General features: G+C 44.6%; 1 protein-coding gene across 5 annotated transcripts in view; it reads left to right on the top strand.

Moving 5' to 3' along the window:
• The window catches only part of UBE2K (ubiquitin conjugating enzyme E2 K), a 68,817-nt gene that overhangs the window by 23,318 nt on the left and 25,205 nt on the right, over window positions 1–20,294 (top strand). For 2 of the 5 annotated variants that reach the window (XM_029083081.2, XM_029083082.2), the window contains exon 2: window positions 7,129–7,222. The exons of 2 other annotated variants lie outside the window; for them this stretch is intronic. In XM_029083081.2, the coding sequence (XP_028938914.1) occupies window positions 7,129–7,222 (94 nt within the window). Of the gene's footprint in view, window positions 1–7,128; window positions 7,223–10,600; window positions 10,703–20,294 lie in introns of those variants that run through there. One more of the 5 variants, XM_007671904.4, reaches the window with a different exon arrangement.

The following is a 20,294-nucleotide window of genomic DNA, read 5'->3' as shown; positions in this document are numbered from 1 at the left end:
TTGGCAGTGGGGAAACCACGTGCCTGGGTAGCAAAGTCTTATTTCACTGACTCCGTGTGGCCCAGAGCCAGAAAACAGTCTAGAAACAGAGGATGAGACAAAAGTTCGTGCCATTCTTAGTTGGGCTGTGCTTCCCACTCTCAGAATATTACTGTTACAGACCATCACTCTCCCCACCTTCGTAAGCCTTATTAAAAGCACATCTTCTCCAAGAGACCTTCCCCAACTAGGACCTCATTTCCTCTTCTCCCCACCCCCTGGTGTGCCACCCTTGCAACTGGATATGCACCCTTTGTTCACCACTCCCTCAGCCCCCACGTAGTCAAGATATACGATCGTACCTCTCTGTAATTTTTTTATATTAATGTGTGTCTCCCCATCTAGATGGGAAGCTTGTTGTGGGCAGGGAACAGGTCTACCGACTCTGTATTTGACTCTAGTGAAGGATTAGTACGGTGCTTTGCAAGCAGCAGAAGCTCAGTAAATAAAATGATCGATTAGATGTATAATCTCTGTTTCTGTCCGTACTTCTCAGATTCAGCTTCTGCCCAAGTTTCCAACCTGCATTCGTCAGTTGTATTTATTGAGCCCTTACTCTGTGCAGAGCACTATATGAGAGTTAGTAGACAAGATCCCTGCTCTCAAAAAGCTTTCCATCTCATAGTCTCTCTTTGCCGAGCACCGCATCTCTGTCATGGCTAGAGGTGGAGAGAGATACCTCCCCCGACACGATTTAAAGCTTGAGGTGAAGACCTGAACTGTGGACCGAATGGGGATTGAGTGGGGAATTGTGAGTAGCCAAACTTAATTCCATCCCTCCAACTTTTCAGCGATTTTGTTTCCTTTTTGCAGTGATCCTGACAGCAAATGGTTCTTCCATTGCAGCTCCCCATCTCCGCTCATCTTCACGATTCCCTTCGGAAGATGCCATTAAAAAGAGAAGAAATCGTCTATGCTAACCACGTATAAAGTGCCATTCACACTGACAACCACATCAAATTCCTTAAATCCATTCTCTGTTATTTTTAAACACATGCTCGTAGTCTATATAAAATTGACCAGTTATATATATTCCCATTAAAGATAAGTAGGCCTGCAGGAAGTAGGAAGAAAAGATGAGGAAAATAAAAATGAGAGGGCATGAGGAACACGGAGCATTATGTCACTTCGGTTTGTGTGGTGGTGGAGAGATGCCTTTTGGATTTTTCCGCTGCATCCCAGCTCAAATTCTTTCCTTCTCCCAAGCCCACCTCTTGGCTAGCTGTACCTTGCTGTTGACTCTCCTGTCCTTACTCCACTGTCCTCCTTCCTCCTTCCCGCTACGTGAAACCCCCTTCCATCTTGTAGCCCCCAAACCACTGCCTCCCTCTTTTCAAAGAAGCGACGTGGCCCAGTGGAAAGAGCACGGGCCTGGGAGTCAGAGGACCTGGGTTCTAATTCTGAGTCTGCCACTTGTCTACTGTGTGATCTTGGGCAAGTCACTTAACTTCTCTGTGCCTCCATTTCCTCCTCTGTAAAATGGGGATTAAATCATATTCCTTTCTACTTAGACTGTGAGTTCCATAAGGACAGGGACTATGTCCAACCTGGTTATCTTGTATTTACCCCAGTGCTTACCACATAGTAAGCACTTAATAACAATAATAATAATTTCTCCTCCAAAGCCACCTCTTTCAGAAAGCACTCTTGGAATAATCTGTACTTCCCTCATCAGGTCATTCCATTAACTGCCCAGAACACTTTGTGTATTTTTTTCATTCCTATTGAATGTAGACTCTGTGTATGCCTGTTTCCACCCGCCCCCCCCCCCCAAAACAAACCGAACCAAACCAAAACAACCTCCTCCTCACCAAACCCCCCCCCCCCAAAACAACCCTCCCTTTCGGGTCTTCTACTTTGTACGTACCATAACACATAGAGCAGTAGGTGTTCTGGTGATGAAAGAAGGCTGGTAGTAGAGTCGGTCAACCAAAGAATGGTTTTGGTGTAGATTTCATAGTGTATTGGAGACAACATTGGTTCTGCAGCTGCTGGAGGGCCAGTATTTGGTCGGATGAGAAAGTGAAATGCCTATAGTCCAAGCTCTGCTTCCACGCACCCCGTTGTTCTGTGAGGTCACATCTCTGCTTCCTCTCCATATCTCTCCCCTTGGCTTTTTTGTAAGCAACACACTGGGGAATAAGGGAGAAGTTGGGGATCCGTTTTTTGGCGAGTGTATTGCTTTTGGCTGGCAATTGTGCCCACTTTGAGGCTCATTTGTCAGAATTTTAGAGGGAGAAAGGAGAGTCTGTCTCCGGGAGGGGCCTTGCAAGTCACTTAACTTCTGTGCCTCAGTTACCTGAACTGGAAAATGAGGATTCAGCCCTCCTCCCTCTGACTCAATATGAGCCCTATGTGGGAGAAGGACTGTGTTCAACCTGATAATTTTGTATTTATCCCAGAATTTAGTACAGTGCCCTTAACAAGTAGTGGTACTTGTTTATATATATATGTATATAAAATTGATATACATTTCTCACTCAGAGGATATGGGTGTATGTGTGAATACACTCAAAGCATTACTAGAAAACATGATCCATATATTTGGGGATTTTTCTGTAATATATCTCTAATCTAAACTTAAACTCCTTTTTATCCTTTCTGCATTGTCTGCTGCCAGCATGCACAAGCGGGAGAGAGGCCGCTGCTGGTTCAGTGCCGACTTGTCTTTCCATCCTTTGTATTTGAGAGCCAGAGGATTGCCTGTGGTGAGGTGAATGCCAGGGCTGATCTACCTGAGTGGAGGACCGCTCTTAGAGGATTGGGAACTGTTTGACTTGATTTGGACCAGGCTCTAGGCAGGGCCACGAGATGGGGGAGAAACCCACTGGTATGGGATTAAAATAGTTCTTGGAACCAGTGCAGTCTGAAAGGACGATTTAAGGGGCTGAACCTTTGTGCTGGAAAGTGGTTTTGCTCCTGAAATCAGTCTCGGGGTGGACATCTCTCCTAGGCCCTTGTGCCCCTTGATCCTAGTGCTGCCTGGGGTGGGCTCAATCAAGGTGCCAGGGCGCTGATGTTACTTAGAACAGTGTGGGATTTGATTCCCTCTAGTCCCCTTCCGTTGAGGGTGGGGATGCATCTCTGAACACATCATCATTTTCATTATAGAATATTTGGCCACACCACAATTATTGTTTTAGAGGCCGGTGGATTTGGGTAGGGATGATGGAAGGACTGAAAAGCCCATTCAGGCTTTCCTTTCTTCTGCCCTGGGGGAATCTAGGAGAGGTTGGAGGAGAATTTCCTTTGACCAGAGGGTAGTCTTTCCTTTGATTTTTTTAAAAATGGTATTTAAGTGCTTATTATTTGCCAGGCACTGTAACTAAGCACTGGGGATAGATACTAGGTAATCAGGTACATAATCAAAATTAGACTTCTTGGTTTGTTCCCCCGCAGTTTGGTTGGCCTTTTTGTGTGACTCCTGCTGCAGATTGGCCCTATGTTTAAAAAATGTTAACGATTTGAGGGAAGAGGGAGTCAGTCTCTTTTTTTTTTTTGGCTCATAGTCAATATCTCAGGTCATCATCGTGTAGTTAGTGGGGATTCATTTGGATTATTTTTCTGTAGGGGCATTACCTTATACGTGTTCATGTTGAATCAGTCAGTTGTATTTATTGAGCACTTATTTTGTGCAGATCAGTGTATTAAGCACTGAGAAAGTATAACATAAGACACATTCCTTGCTCATGTTGAGGCTCGGCTGCTGTTTTTTCAGGCTGCCCACCCAGCTTTCCTGGACATTTATCCCCATTTTCAAACTATTTCACCACCCAGAAGAGTCTGGTGACAGCAGTAAACTTGGAGATATCACTGTACATTTCCTTGTCACTGGGATCACTGGGGGACCCTCACTATCAGGAGTCTTTATTATGAAAAGTGACCCTTTATATCCACCTTATTTCCTTTCAGGCATTTTTCTATTTGTGGTAGCATTCCATCCAGTCCTGTAATTACTCAGGGTGATTTTTGTTTTGTTTTTTTTTAAAAACCTCTGGTCTGGAACCATATCGAGGGGCTTTAGAAAATCTAACTCCATTATGTCTACCTTTCCTCTCTGCAACATGCTTGTTGACCCTATTATCAAACTCCAGCCGATTAGGAGGTTATCTAGTGTTAGTGTTCAGCCCATCAGATTAGGTGGTCTTACTTGTTTACTGATCCTGAACTCAGTTATCAGGAGGTCACCTAAAAGGTGGATTTGGAATTGGGGCTGCAGAAGTCAGGGATGCCAGTTTCCTTTTTTGTATCAGGGCTGGCACCCATTCAGTACCCTGGAACACCACTATAGAGTCAAAAAAAGAGTCTCAGACCCCATTCTTGCCTGTGGAATTATACTACTTGTTGGCCTTCTGTCTCGTGCTGATTTATGGCTTGAAAGCACCTCCTTCCAAAGGAAAAGGGAGTTTAAAAAAGGCAAACTAAAATGAATACAATATTACAAGAAGTTGTAGTGCTGGGGAAGCAGTGTGGCCTAGCATGGGCCTGGGAGGTAGGGGACTTGCATTCTAATCCTAGCTCCTCAGTGATCTTGGGCAAGTCACTTAACTTCCCTGTGCCTGAGTCTCCTCAATTGCCAAAGAAGGATTCAGTAGCTCTTCTCCCTCCTATTTAAGCAGCGAGCCCCATGTGGGACAGGTGTTGTGGCCAACCCAATTAAATAGCATCTACGCCAGCATTTGGAACAGTGCTTTACACATAGTAAGTGCTTAACAAATACCATTAAAAAGTTATACCGGTTGAAAAGGACTTCTGGTAGAGAATTTTATGTGGACCTTGTATTGGTTAACCTTGGTTGATGTGGTTTGGTTTACATTAAATTTAGACTGCACTGCACATGTCCTGAGTGTTGTAGCTAGAATAATTCTGATTTGAAATTGGACTGTAAATTTAATGTAGAAAGTTCACCAGCTGCTGCATTGGAGAAGCAGCATGTTCCAGTGGGAAGAACCCAGGCCCGGGAGTCAGGGGATCTGGATTCCAATCCCAGCTCTACCACTTGCCTGCTATGTGACCTTGGGCAAATCACTTTGTGCTTCAGTTTCCTCGTATGTAAAATGGGGATTAAAACTGTGAGCTTCATGTGGGACAGGGACTGGGTCCAGCCTGATTATCTGGTATCTTCTCCAGTGCTTAGTATAGTGCTTGGCACATAGTAAGTGCTTAATGAATACCACAATAATATTAATTAATTTTCTTAGATATCCAGAACCTGTAGTTTTTGTGATCAATACATTCCTTGGCTTTTTCTTGGACCAAGGAGAGGCCCAGCACTCATTCACTGCTAAGTAATAGAGCATTGCAAAGAGGTTGATAATTTGCTGAGATTTTTCAACCAGCTAGGTAGAAGTTTCCTTTAACTTAGTGATAATGACCCTGATATGCATGGGCAGCAGTAGTCCAAAGTCACATGTCCCCTATTTAAACATTTTCCTGAAGTCCTCTGGGCTTGTGGACTCAAGCTGATTTTCATGGCTTCAGTGATGACACCTGTATTTTATTTATCGACTATCTTTCGTGTCATGTTGTAAAATTCTTTCAGTTCTTGTTTGAAGTGGCTTATCTTCCCTGTGCTTCAGTCCCTTCACACTTCTGTCCAACTTCTCTCTTTGTGCATAAAGTGTTTCTTCACTGCACACCTAATCTAGAATGAGGGTGCATTCTTCTGACGATGTGAGCCTGTTTGGTGTCCTTTCTAAAGTGTGAGCAGAACTGCCTGTAGTATTCTCATGTGGGGGTGCTATTGTTTTATAGAGGTAATTCTCTATTCTCAAAACTCTTCTTGATGTTGCAGTTATTTTATCAGCGCTTTTTGGTTGCCCTGGATTATTAGTGAACTTGTTAAAAGTGATCCCCAAAGCCCTTTCCCAAGTCCTGCAAGTTCAGGGTCCATGCTCATGTTGCTGCAGTTTGGATTGCTTTTCCCTACTTTTCTTGACCTCATCTGCCACTGCTCTGCAAATTCAGCTTTAGGAGATTTCCAGACAAGCAGTCATATTTATCGAACACTTGGAAGAGTAGCAGTTGTCCCCCTTTCCATGGCATTTCACTATCTGGAAAACCTTTAGCTGATCGGCACAAGTAGGGAGGTTTCCCAGTGCATGCTCTGTCTTCCACAAAATTTATGGGGAAGTTAAGCAAAATCATTCCTAACAAGAAAACTATGATTTAAACTTAACTTTTCACTAAAGTCACCCTGTAGTCTTACCATTCGTTTCTCAATCTCTTAACCCATTTTCCACTCATGACAGAACATTTTCTGATCTCTTGATCACTGAAAGTCATTGTGGGAAACTGTCAATATATGATATATGTGTTTAAAAATCAAACTCTATTGCTTCTACTCATATTCTTACCAACTGGGCCAAGAAATTCCTGCTGATTAGTGAGACAGTAATCAGAGTGTGTTTAAAACTGAAAAACTAAATATTTATGTTACTGTTAGTGCCACAACAGCTTCCTACAAGTTTAAGAAGTTGTGTTGGACTAATTACATGGTCATGTTTTAATGTTGTATTCATAAATGAAAGCATAACTAAGCTTTTTTAACTTAAGAAGTTGGGATGTAGAATTTGAAAGGCACTCAGAATTTCCTAGCAAGCAAAAAAAGTATTTGCTGCTGAGCCAGTAAGTCTCAGAGACTTGGCCAAAAATGATAATTAACCAGTCTCCAGAATCATCTTTTTCAGATGTAATCAGATTAAATATGGCATTGTCCCTTTTGGTGTAGTGCATATCATGATTGATCTGTTTTCTGAAATAGGTTTGTATAGCATCGTCCATTCCCTTTTTATCTCAGAGCTGTTTTCTTCTCTTTGCTTAAATACTATAGGACACCAGCCACTGATTGCCAGCAAAAGTAGAGAAGCTTATTTTAACTAAACCAGACTGTATACTCTTGGGAGGAGCTCTAAAGTCCAGTAAATACTCCTCTGGAGAAAAAGACCTGGAATTTGAGAATGTTATAGTATAAAGTTGGATAGGGAGTGCCACCAAAAGAATTGTGGGTTTTATATGTGGTATTTTTATAGAGGTTATATATTTGTTTGCTGACTTAACTAATACCCTTATTTTCTGTTTATTTTTAAGACGAGCAAAAATCAAATTAAAGTAGATCTTGTAGATGAGAATTTTACAGAATTAAGAGGAGAAATAGCGGGACCTCCGGATACACCATATGAAGGCAAGTAATTTTTTGGTTATGAAACTATTGTCTTAATAATGAACTTTAACAAGAAAATGCTTTTAAGCATCAGAGTAATATAAAAGGCTGCTGTCTGTATGATCGTCCATCAAAATGAGCATTTATTGTCATGGAACCATTCATTAAGTATGAAGTTGTTTTAGCTATTGAAAAAGTGAGTAAGTATGGTCCGGGTGTTTTAGTAGTGTGCAATCCAGAATAGATAATGTCGTCCTGGATGGACCGTAACACTTACTGTGGTATCTGTCAAGCGCTTATGACGTCAGGCACTGTATTAAGTGCTCAGATGGCTACAAGCAAGTCAGGTCGGGCAGAGTCCATGTCCCATGCGGGGCTCACTGTCTTAACCCTCATTTTACAGGTGAGGTAAATGAGGCCCGGAGAAGTGAAGTGACCTGCCCAGGGTCACTCCCAGAAGACAAGTGGCAGCGGGATTAGAACTCAGGTCCTTCCAGCTCTCGGCCCCGGGCTCTATCTACTAGATCCCGCTGCTTCTCCAGACGTTCTGATTCCCTTGATGTGGGTCATCCGTTTGGATAAACCTCCTTGCCATCACCCTTTCACGTAGCTAGGCCCCCAAAGAATTAGCCTCCAGAGACAGTCGAGTGTGAGAGCAGGCCGGCCCCCCCCCCCCCCCGTTCTCTCCCAAGTTTAAAATGTTGGAGTCCTCTGAGCGGGGATCTTGAGAATGAAGTGAAGTGAATGAAGTGCATAGGTACCACAAACAAAGGGTTAGAGACTGCTTCCACTCTACTATGAACTGTGCACTTGGATGAATATACTATAATATGATAGAAAGCACAGTCTCTGTTCTCAGAGTGGGTAATCCAAGCGGAGAGGCGGATACAAGGACATATAAGAGGAAGAAGAAAATGGGCAGATGGTTATTTCCATGAATAAGTGCTGACTTAAATAGTGGAGTATGTGAATCAGTGGGAAGAGAGGATACAGTGGGTAGTTGTGAGCGCATGGTGGTGGAAGTGGCGCAGAAAGCGCTGAGGTGGCAGTTGGGACGGTTTGATAGGGAAAAAGAAGAAACTCCGGGGAAGCCTTCTTGGAGGAGGTGCAATTTCCGAAGGGTTTTGAAGAATGAGGGAGCTGAGGTCTGGTGGATTTGTAGGGGCAAGGTGTTCCAGATAGGAGGAAGGGCGGGAGGTGTGCAGGAGGTCGACAGTGATGCCTTGTGGGCAGGGAACTTGTCTACCAACTCTGTACAGTTCTCTGCACACAGTAAGTGCTCAGTAATTACCACTGATTGATCGAGGGAGATGAGCTCAAAGTACGGTAAGGAGGTTACTGTTAGAGTAGGTGGTTTAATAATAATAATAATAATAATAATAATAATATTAGTAATGATGGTATTTAAGTGCTTACTGTGTGCCAAGCACTGTTCTAACCACCGGGGTAGATTCAAGATAATCAGGTAGTTCCACAAGGTGTTCATGGTCTTAATCCCCATTTTACAGATGAGGTAACTGGGGCACAAAGAAGCGCCTTGCCCAAAGTCACACAGCTGACAAGTGGCGGAGCGGGATTAGGACCCACGACCTCTGACTCCCAGGCTGTGCTCTTTCCACTAAGCCATACTGCATCTCTTAAGACAAGAGAAATAAGTGGCAGGGGGAATAGTTCTCTTGCCAAAATAGACCAGTGCTAACTGGAATAAAATAGAGTGGATAAGTAAGAGGGAGAAAGCCGATAGATTGTCTTAAAGTCGTTTGTGCTTTATACTGCTCTTGATTCAGAGAGGAATGAAATTTTTGAGGGTATGGGTGCCTATGCAGATCGACATTTTAGAAAAATAAGTGGGGAAAGACCAGAGGCAGGGAAGCCTAGTTAGGAGACTAAATGCAGGCAGGTTAGTGGGCGTTTGGAGGGAGAGGAAAGGATGGCTCTGGGGAGTCGGGGAAAAATACCCAGGTCCCAGGCTTCAGAAAGAGGGAGGCGAAAGGTGATGTTAACTGGGATGAGAAAATCAGGTGGGGGAGTGGATGAGCTCACTTTGAGGAGTATCGAGCGGAAGGTGCCGGTGGGACGTCCCTCTAGCTAGACCCTCCTGGATGCAAGAAGAAATGTCAGATGGCAGAAAAGGTGAGAGGCCCAGACTTTTGAGATAGAGCTGGGAGTCATCCACGTAAAGGTGGTAGCTGAGCTCCCCAAGGGAGAGAGAATAATGTGAGAAAAAGAAGGGGATCCAAAACAGCCTTGAGGGACAACCCCCACAGCTTGGTGATGAGAGGTAGAAGAGACGTGAGAGGCAGCAAGGGAGAAGAAGACTCGATAAATCCAAGGTTAGATAGAGTTTCCAGGAGAAAGGAGTGGCCCGCAGTGTCACAGGCAGCCACACAGTCCAAGAGGATTAGGGTAGAATCCATCAGCTTTGGTAAGGAAGAAGTCATTGGGGACCTGGAAAGTATAGTCTCGGTGGTGTGAAGGGCCGAAATCAGATTGTCATAGTTTAAGAGGAGGGTGGTGGAGGTAGTGAGAGCGGGCTCAAGAGGTGGCTTGATGGAAGGGAAGGATGAGAGAGTGGGTGGAAAGAACTGGGGAAATGAGGGTGAGACTTTGGTGTGTTTCAAGTCATGCCAAGGCCAGAATAAGTTTCAGTGATTGTCATTACCGTATTCAAGTCTAGAAAAGGTTTTTGTTGGGAAGACCCTGGCCACTGAGGCCCAAAGAGGAGAGGGCTTGACCTAAAGCCGAAGAGATTTAAATAGGACATAAGGAAGAACTTGTAAGTATTCCTGTGTTAATCAAACACTGAAATTGACCTACAAGGAGGGATAGAGTCTCCATTTCTGGAGAATAGACCTATATTTATCCAGGATGGTTAATTTTTCACTTGCCAGCAGTCAGACCAGATGACTTCTCCAAAACCACATTTTCTTGGATCCATGATTCTCTGATTCTAAGAAAATTGGAAATAGCTCTCAGGGGGCATTTTTCATTGCTCTCTTTGATTGAAACTTGATTTGTCTTGAAGCCCAGTGGCTAATCTCTATCTTGGTTCTTTAAAGAACAGCTGCTCAGTCATCTTTGGATTTGTTTAAAGGAACTCTGCTACTTAAACTTTGTATTTTTTATGGTATTCAAAGCTTATTATATGTCAAGCAGTGTTCTAAGTGGTGGGGTTACAAGTTAGTCTGGATACAGTCCCTGACCCACGTGGGGCTCACAGACCAAGTAGAATCTAAAATGGCTCTTGTGCAAAGTATATATATTTTTGGGCTGGGATTGCTTTATACCTATACCTCCAAGAAGTCGTGTTACTGTAAATTGGTCTTTATTTTCAGGTTGAAAATGCCATCAGTTCTACAATTAAAATGGTCATTTAATAAAGACTCTTAAGTTGTACTAAATACGTGACTGGAATAACCAAACTACATTCAATTCCTAGAAGAGGCTTTCAGTCTAAAATGAACACCTAGGTGTAGATTCATAAAGAGTGGAACAACCAAGGTGAGTTTAGAGCAGTATTGTCCCAAATAGTCTCTAATTTCTCCTAGAATTTAAATTCTAGCAACTTACAGTTAATTTACCCTCTACACAGTGTCCTGAGGGCCAGGGTGCCAAGGAGGAAATATTTTTTCACTTTTTTTCTTACACTGAGAAAAGCCTGACCCCACATTCTCTGATTCACTTAAATTTCTTTTTCTGTCAAGGAATTGAGAGGAAGAGAGTTGGAGGGAGGAAAGACTGACTTGAAAATGCACCAAGTCAGTAACCTGACTATTGAATTCAATATTGAAACCTGGGGTTTAGGTTGAGAGTGGCTCAAAATGGGACTGGTATGATGATCCTTGGGGATATTGGTTCTGGGTCACTATTTATATACTTATATGTATTTTGATAGTATTCGAAGAGTGCTTACTATGCGTCAAACTCTCTGCTAAGTACTAGGGTAGATACGAGTTAATCAGGTTGGACACAGTCTTTGTCACACGTGGGGCTCAAAGTCAGGTTATTTTTCAGTTGTTCTGATGTTCCTTGGCCCAGACCCAACAGTGTCTTAAGTAGGCCGTGAAAGTGGAGGCGACTCCACCTGGGGAGTGGATCTACTCTTTCCTCTTTCACCCCGTGACTGACTGGCTGGGGTTCATAAATGCTCCACCCTTGCATCCCTGTAACACTTAGTGCAGTTCTCTACATGTAGTAAGCACTAAAATTCAATTGATTAGTTCTTGTGATCTCTTTATGGAGCTTGTTCAACTGGGCAAATGGGATGGATGACAGGCAAATGCTCTGGGAAAAGCTGGCCGGGTGTTTCTGTTTTTTTTTAAATGGTATTTGTTAAGCTCTTACTTTGTACCAGGCACTGTATTAGGCCCTGGAGTAGATACAAGCTAATGAGGTTGGACACAGCCCACATCCTACATGGGGCTCAGAGTCTTAATCCCCATTTTACAGGGGAGGTAACAGGCATAGAGAAGTGAAGTGACTTGCCCGAGGTCACAAAGCAGACAAGTGGCAGAGCCGAGATTAGAGTCCGGGTCTTTCTGACTCCAAAGCCTATGTTTTATCCACTAGGCCACGCTGCTGCAACCCCTCCTGCTGCCTTGTTTGGTGGTAGTTGTCTGAACCCCCTCTTCCTGGGAAAGACGGGGGCCCTTTGGGGGCTGGCACAGTGGCCCCAAATGGGACTTCTGAAGGGATAGTCTTCCCCAAACCCTTTTGGGTTTTCTGAGCCAAGTTGGTAATAAGGTCTTGAGGATGAGAAACGAGGAGGAAAGAGGTTCCGGCAGGATAAAGTGCTTCAAATCATGTGATGTATACGTCGTTAGCCAGGAGTATTGCTCTTATGAAATAAATCACTTCATGCATTGCAGTAATTGCTTAGTTTTACGATCGATGATCATTAATTTTATTCACTCTGTCCCAAGTCTGGTGACCCAGTGCAGGAAACACAATGCCAGGTGGAAAAGCTCACAGGTTCTGAAGCTCCCAAGTTAAGACTGAAACATTGGCATGTTAAAAGTAGCTCACTTTGTTACAGAAGAATTTATAAAAACTTAAATCTCCCTTCGGATCTCCCCTGGTGATCAGAAGTATGAACCAGAGCTCAGAAGTGATTTAAAATACAGCAAAGCCTCTGATAGACTGAAGTTGAGTTTCTGGTAAACTTTGTGTCTTTTAAAATTCTGAAACAGTGAGAAATGGTCTGAGAGAAGCAATTTCAGGCCTAAAAGTCCATATTTCCCTTTGATTTCCACCTCTCACCCTATTCCCAGTAGCTCAGAGATTGTTAATCCAGGTGATCAAACCAGATGACCCTGCTTTCCCCACAGTTTTGAAAGATTTAGGATATCTCATTCTTGTATTAGAACAGCAGCAGATCTAGACCCATTGGTAGATAGATTTCCCAGGGCGGCGATGAGGTCTCCTGTTAGAGTTGTAGTCTTAAACACTCCCCCTCCTCCCCAAGTCCCCCAGAATACTCTGCACTAAATAAAAACTTGCGTTGACACTGACTGACTGTCATTACCTGTAATCCCCAACTTGATTTCTAGAGAGTTTTAGATGTACTTTTTGGATTGAGAGGATTTTTTCGGGGGGCGGGGGGGTTGGGGAGAGGCTGGACTTGACCCATCCCTGGTCCTTCCAGCCCAAGGCAAAACAGGAGCTTAAAAGCAGAGTGAGTCACACTTCCAGAAGAGCAGTGATTTCGTGGGAAATGGTCCCTGAAGGTGAATTTTCTTCTTTTTTATGGATTTTGTTAAACTCTTATTCTGTGCCCGGCACTGTACTAAGAGCTGGTGTAGATACAAGGTAATCAAGATTAGACACAGTCCAGGTACCTCAAGGAGCTCACAGTCTTAATCCCTGTTTTAGAAATGAGGGAACTGACCTGCCCCATGGTTACAAAGCAGACAAGTGGCTGAGCTGGGATTAGAATTTGGGTCTTCTGATTCCCAGGCCAGGGCTCTTTCCACTAGGCCACAGTGTTCTCCTCAGATCGGGACATAATTCCAGGAGCTAGTGGTGGGAGAACAGCTGGAAGGCACTAGAAGTTCTTATGTCACTGTCCTTGCTTCTAAGCCTTATCCTAGCCTCACATGAGAGAGGTGCATGAGGACTCTGGGGAGGAGGGGCTTTAAAACTACCTGAACATGGTGGGTTATGTCTCCCAAATTCATTCATTTAATCGTATTTCTATCCTCCCCCAATCGTATCCCAGATCTGTTACATTGTACTCTCCCAAGCATTTAGTACAGTGCTCTGTATTCAGGAAGCGCTCAATAAAAGCACTGGAGTAATATCTTGGTCAGTTGGAGAGAACATGGGCCTGAGAGTCAGAAGGACCTGGGTTCTAATCCCATCTCTGCTGTGTGGTCTTAGGCAAGTCGCTTCACTGTAAAATGGGAGTTCCTGTTCTCCCACCTAATTAGACTCTCAGCCCCATGCGGAACTGATTAACCCCATCGCTTAGAATGATATTTGACAGGTAATAAGCACTTAAATTAAAAAAAAACATTGATTGGAGATTTTGGGGGGACTGGCATGCGCCCAGTTGCACAGCGTGCTCTCCAGGGGTCTGCCTGGAGACTACATTGATCCCAGCTCTCTACAGCTCTGGGCTAGGGAGGACCAGTGGGTGGGTGGGTTGGTGGGGAGGGAGAGGGGGTCCTCCCTTCAGCCCTATGGAGGAGCTTCAGAAGATCCAGATTAGTAAGATTCATTAGCATTCTCCTCGGAGCTTTTGAGCTATTGAATTTCACAGAGGGGCCCAGTAGCTGGAGGATGTCCTTTCTCTCTCCTGCCCGACCCCACTTCTGGCAAGAGCAGAGGGTGGATGGAAGCCTCTGACATTTAGAAGGCTGGGAAGGAAGCGGCCACCCGTCTGCAGATGGTCCTGTCGGCCCTTGTTCGGCAGAGAGATGAGTCGGAAAGCATTCCCCAGGCCAGTAACTACCCGCTAAGGTTTTTAGCCCTCCTTCTTTGGGATGGCTGGCTTTAGCCCATGGTTTTGTTGTTCCTGTTGACCTCCTCACTGTGTCTATATCTATCCTCTCTGCAGATTGTGAGCCCTCTGGGGTCCAGGAACCCCTTACCATGCACTCTTAGCGTGTTGTGCAGTGTGTTGCATGTTGTGAAGGCGTAATAAATGTTTGAGGTTTACTGAAGCCTCTCCTTCCACATCCCCCCTTGCACAATCCCAGCTGGGTTATCTTCCCACTGGATAAAACCATAATCAGTAGTATTTATTGAACTCCTATTATATGCAGAATATAAGCTTAAGATCTTGGGGCAGTTAAAATGGACCAGTCTCCTATCTGGTATTGATGCACCTGGAGATTCATCGTCAGATCTTGTCTTAGTGAGGCCAGCTTCTGGGAATTGAGAGTATTCCTTATGGAGTGCTTAGCCATCAGCAGCCTACCAAAGTGTAAGGTACCCAACTGAAAGCTTGGGAAAATAAAAACCTGGGCCCTGAATTCAATTTTTATTCTAATGGGGGAAGCAAGCAGACATGTAGCCAAGTACGAAAGGCAAAAGAGTAAGCGAATGGACAAAAAGTGATAAAAATGAAAGTAAATGATTGAATAGTTCAGGTGGAATACACTTGACAACTAAAGGTGACTGACCTGATCAGAAAGGGGAATTAATTAGTGAGTGCCTGTTGGAGGAAATCCAGGCAGCGGGCCAGTACTGACCATTTCAAGTTCATATTTTTTATAATGCTGCCCTCTCTTGGGCAGAGTAACAGTACGTCTCCCTCATCGACTCCCGTATCCCTCGTCTCCATCGATTATTCCAGACCATTAACTCTCTCCTGAGGCCCCACCCCCTTTCCCTGCTTCACCCTCCTTCCTCTCTCACCCCGATTACCCGTGCTGACTACACATGGACAGAATCAAAACTGCCAGGTGTGAGCACCCCCAGAGATCCCCCCTCACCTCGTTAGTTGCCGATCTCCTCCGCTAGACTAACTCCTTGAAGGCAGAACTCAGGTCCGCCAACTCTCTTGTATGCTTCCAAGTGCTCAGTACAGTACTCTGCATGCAGTGGGCACTCAATAACTACTATTCCCTGACTAATTTCTCCCGTTCCTGACCTGTGTCTACCTGCTGTTTTAAGGATGCACTTGAGTCCCTGCCACCACGTTTTTGTAATTTCTTTTAGTGTCTCTCTCTCCTTCCTGGAGGGCAGAGATCATGCCTACTGACCGCATTGGACTCCCACACTCGCCACCGTACTCTGCACCGAGTAAATGCTCAATAAATATCATCGAAGGATTAATTGATCAAAATTGTCGTCATCTGTCTTGCGCTCTGCCCACCTCTCCCATTCACCACATGGCCACAAATCGGCCCCCCACTTCATGCCCTCAGGACAGTTTCTAACCTCATGACCTCTGAAATCCCGTTCCTTGACACAACCTCCTAGTTTGCTTTCTCCTTCCTCTATCCACCCTCACCCCCTCCCCACAACTGTTTTCTCACCTTTAGAAACATCCCACTACCTCCCAATCTGTTTGGGGTGCAGAACTTTGTACTGTGCACTTGAGGGGAACCTTCAGGATAAAAGCACAGTCCCTTGAAGGACTGCTTCTAATGGGGGAGACGAGCAACCACACATTGCCAAGTATATACTAGGTAAAAGAGTGAGAGGAGAAAGTATTGGCACAAACTCAGGATAGTTCACATATTTTAAGGACATGCAGATCGAATTCCCCTTCTAGTTGGGTTGAAAAATATCGGTCACGGTTCTGAAACTCTATGCCTGGGGAAATTGCTGCATTATTAAGTCCTGTGGACTTCCTACAGCTATCGTAGCATTTTGGTGCTCTTATTAAATATTTAAGCAAAACCTTTTTTTGGTTTGATGCTCTCTTTCCCCTGTAACCTTCCTGAAAATGCTCTTCCGTGATGTTTTAAATTGCGAGAAGTGTGTGACTTGATAATCAGCAACCAAATTCCTCTTCAGCAGCAGCAGCAGCAGCAACGGGAGTAATATTTGTGTGCCAACTCAATGCAGTAAAACACCCAGTAACGATGTGGTCTGGTGGCAAGAGCTCAGGCTTAGGAGTCAGAGGACCTGGGTTCTAATTTTGACTGCCACTTGACTGCTGTGTGACCATATGCTTAATTTCGCCGGACTTCAGTTTCTTCATTTGTGAATGGGGCTTCAGCCCCTCCTTCTGAGATGGTCTCTGCCCTGATTATCTCGTATCTACCTCGGCGTTTAGTATAGCGTTCGGCAGGCGGCGAACGCTTAACAAATACCCCAGTTGTTATTCGATTGTACTACATGCCTTGGAACTACAGAGTTAAGCGACGTCTATCCTGACCATAAGGAGCCTACACTCTCGTTCAGGAGACACGTCTGAAAATATTGGCAGGTGTCAAAATAAATGACCATTGAATACATTCGTACCATTGAATAGCCTGAGAGTTGGTGTAAATAAGTCCCTAAATACTAGAGTCGGCTGAAGGGCTCTACAGCTCGGGGGGCTGGGAAGTGAGTCAGGGAAGGCTCATTGGAGGAGGTGGGAATTTAGGAGGGCTGTGATAGTGGAGAGAGCCATTTGCCGTCTTCTCTTGCTCTCTCTCCACCTCACCCCAGAACAAAGTAACCTGACTAACCCTTTGGGTCACCTGTATGTTTCTCACGTGGAGTAAGTGGACTCATTTTAATTCTACATACCGTGACAAGGGGAGACGTGGGGCGTGGGCGGTTCACAGTAAACCCAGGGAAACGCTTCTTCACGTGGCAGATGGTAAACACGTTGAATATAAGGGCACAAATATCATTAGCCTTAGCAGAGGTTTGGCTAATTTAATGGATGAGCTATTCATAGTGGGCTACTAGGAAGGAAAGAGGAAGCTAGGTGTGGTAGGGATCCCATCGCTGTCCAGAGAGCAGTCATCACACTGTTCCTCTAAGCATCTTGTTGCCAATCCGGGAGTCAGAATACTGGGCTGGATTACTTTATAGCAGAACATAACTAGCAATATTTCTGGGTGAGTCATTGGGGAAATCTACTGAATTACCCGTTTATTATAGCTTTTAGGCCTTCAGGCAGTTGGGGAAGGCATATCATTCTACCCCATCTGTAGAAATAGTCATTCTGCCCTGCACTTCTATCTACCCGTGGAGCACTTGATATCCACCCCACTCTCAGACCCACAGCACTTATGCTCATATCTGTACAAAAAGCAATTAAAAGCTCTCAATTACTTTGCTTCTTCCTACCTTACCTCACTCCTTTCTTACTACAACCCAGCCTGGACACCTCACTCATCTAAAGCAACCTATTTGCTGCACCCCCATTCTCCTCTGTCTCGCTGCCGACCTCTTGCCCATGTCCTGCCTTTGGCCTGGAACGGCTTCCCTTTCAAAATCCAGCAGACAATAGCTCCCCCCAACCTCAGAGCCTTATTAAAAAGTACATCTCCACCAAGAGACCTTCCCCGACTAAGCTGTCCTTTCCTCTTCTCACATTCTCTTCTGTATCACCTTTACATTCCCCCTTCCCTCAGTCCCACAGCACTTAAAAACATTTCCATGAGTTATGTCTATGAGTTATTTTAATGTCTGCCTCCCCCTCTAGAGTGTAAGCTCACTGTGGGAAGGGAACATCTCTGCCAACTCTGTTGTATTTTACTCTCCCAAGTGCTTAGCATGGTGATTTGCACACAGTAAGGGCTCAATGCAATTGAGCGATCAGTTTATATTAATGTCTGCCTCCCCCTCAAGACTAACTTTGTTGTGGGCAGGGAATGTGTCTTCCAACCCTGTTGGGGTGCAATCTCCTAAGCACTTAGTGCTCTGCACCCAGTAAGTGCTCAAGAAATGCTGTTGGTTGATTGATAGGTGGATTGCCCTCAGGCCGAACTTGGCCTGTTCCAGAGCCCCCAGGTTTCACTTAATATCTAATGTGATTCATTCCTTTGCACTGTTGACTGGAATGTAATCTGATATTAAAAGATTTTGGCGGAACATAACTGGGAATCACCAATGATGTATTTCTTTATCACAAATCATAAAAAAGCCAGGGATTTTAGAGTAACCATCTAAAAATTAAGCTGATTATTATTCTGATCTTGCATAATTTCTCCATGTCCCCAAAGTTGCCCCTCCAGCTGTCCTCCATTGCTTTTCTTCTATCACGGTAGCCCCTTGGACTCTTAAGGGCATCAGGAATAAGTAGTAGAGAGACTAACAGGGTCACCAGGGAGCCTGAAGGAAAGGCACTAAAGTGCTTTTTTCTCTTCTTCTTCTACCCAGTTGTTGATATGATGATGATGATGTGCTTACTTTGTGTCAGGCACTGTTCTAAGCTAAGCCCTGTGATAGATACCAGTTAATTAGGTCAGACACTCTCTCTCCCACAAGTGGGGATCACAGTCTAAGTGGGTGTAAAATGTGTGTAAAATTTATCATCTATGGGAAAGAGCAAAGGCCTGGGAGCCAGAGGACCTGGGTTCTAATCCTGGTTACGCCGCTTAATGGCTCTGTGGCTGGGCAAGTACTTCATTTTTCTGTGCCTGTTACCTCATCTGTAAAATAGGAATTTAAGTCCTCCCCCTTTCTACTAGACCATAAGCTCCATGTGGGATAGGGATTGTGTTCAACCTGATTGCCTTACATCTACCCCAGTGCTTAGTACAGTGCTTGGCATGTAGTAAATGTTTGAACAACTGCTATCCAAAAAATAAAAATGGAGGTCATAGAGCTTCACTCAGTCTCTGGGCTCAACTCATGAATATGGGGTTATGAGCCTAAGGTCACTTTTTAAAAAAAGAATGCTATTTGTTAAGCGCTTACTGTGTGCCAGGCACAGTATCAAACGTTGGGGTAGATAGAAGCTAATCAGATTGGACACAATCCATGTCCCACATGGGGTTGACAGTCTTACTCCCCGTTCTACAGATGGGATTACCGAGGCCCAGAGAAGTTAAACGTTTTGCCCAAGGTCCCGCTGCAGATAAGTGGTGGATCTGGGATTAGAACCTGGGTCCTGTGACTCCCTGGCCTTTGCTCTTTCCACTAGGCCACGCGGCTTCTCAGTCACGTCTCAGGGACCTTACCGCACATGTCCTGTAGTTCAATGGCCTTTTTGGAGTTGTGGTCCCAGCAACTCAGGGACTACCCCAAATCCGCCTAGCATCCCTCCTGAAGAGTTCTGGAATCCCGATTTGACCATACCATAGTTATTCACAACCCCAAACCTCCTTTTCTCCCTTCTCTGTACCCTTGTTTTCCTTCCTCTAGTCCAAAGAGGTGATGACAATCCAGCAGGGTTTGACTTTGTAGCAGTCTAGGTCTGCCCTGCCTTGAACTCTTGGCACCAGGGTTGATCTGGCAGGCGCTGGGTTTTAGGAGGTGGACTGCACTCACTGTCTACCCTCCTGCCCCTGGGTTCTCCTGCAGCTGGGACCCTCATTCTCCGTATAGTGGGATTGGCGCCTGTGCGTTCTCTGAATATCGATGGATGGATTCTTGTGTTTTCTTTCCTCGGGAGCTCAAAAAGCCAGCCACGGGCTACCTTTAGCATTTGCAGGATTGCTTCTGTTAAGATCACGTTTAGAGTTGTGTAGTTCAGCCTTGGCTTTCTGGAAGGAGAAATTGTTTTCTCTTCAGCCCCTGAGATTGGGCTGAATTTACTCCATTGATCCTGAGACATACGCGGTTGAATTTTAAGGAGCGTTGTGAACTTAGACCTCAGCTTATGGAACCAACTAAACAAGTACAGTGGTAGACTTCAGTTTGAGGATTTTCATCTCATTCTTATTGGACAATACATGTTTATTTAAAGTCAATTCTTGTTTCTTCAGCAGACCTATTTTGTGCCCCCTTCCGCTGTGATTTTTTTTTCTGTTCCGTTTCCCTGCAAGAGCGGGGGGTGCCATGTAGCAAACGTCAGTGGGACTCGCGTGTTTTAAGTTTTCTAAGAAGTCTAATGTGGAGGAGGTCGATTCTGGTTCATAATGTGATGTTCTTAGAGCTAAGTGTTATCTTCTGCCTCCCACTGTCACAGATAGTTCTGTTGTCATTCCTCCTGTAATCGGAAAAATTGTGTACTTGACCAACCCTGTGTCACGGCTAT

The sequence above is a fragment of the Ornithorhynchus anatinus genome, chromosome 18 (assembly GCF_004115215.2).
Source record: "Ornithorhynchus anatinus isolate Pmale09 chromosome 18, mOrnAna1.pri.v4, whole genome shotgun sequence".
NCBI lineage: Eukaryota > Metazoa > Chordata > Mammalia > Monotremata > Ornithorhynchidae > Ornithorhynchus > Ornithorhynchus anatinus.
The sequence above is the reverse complement of the archived record's forward strand: the minus strand, read 5'-3'. Positions and strand labels throughout refer to the sequence as shown.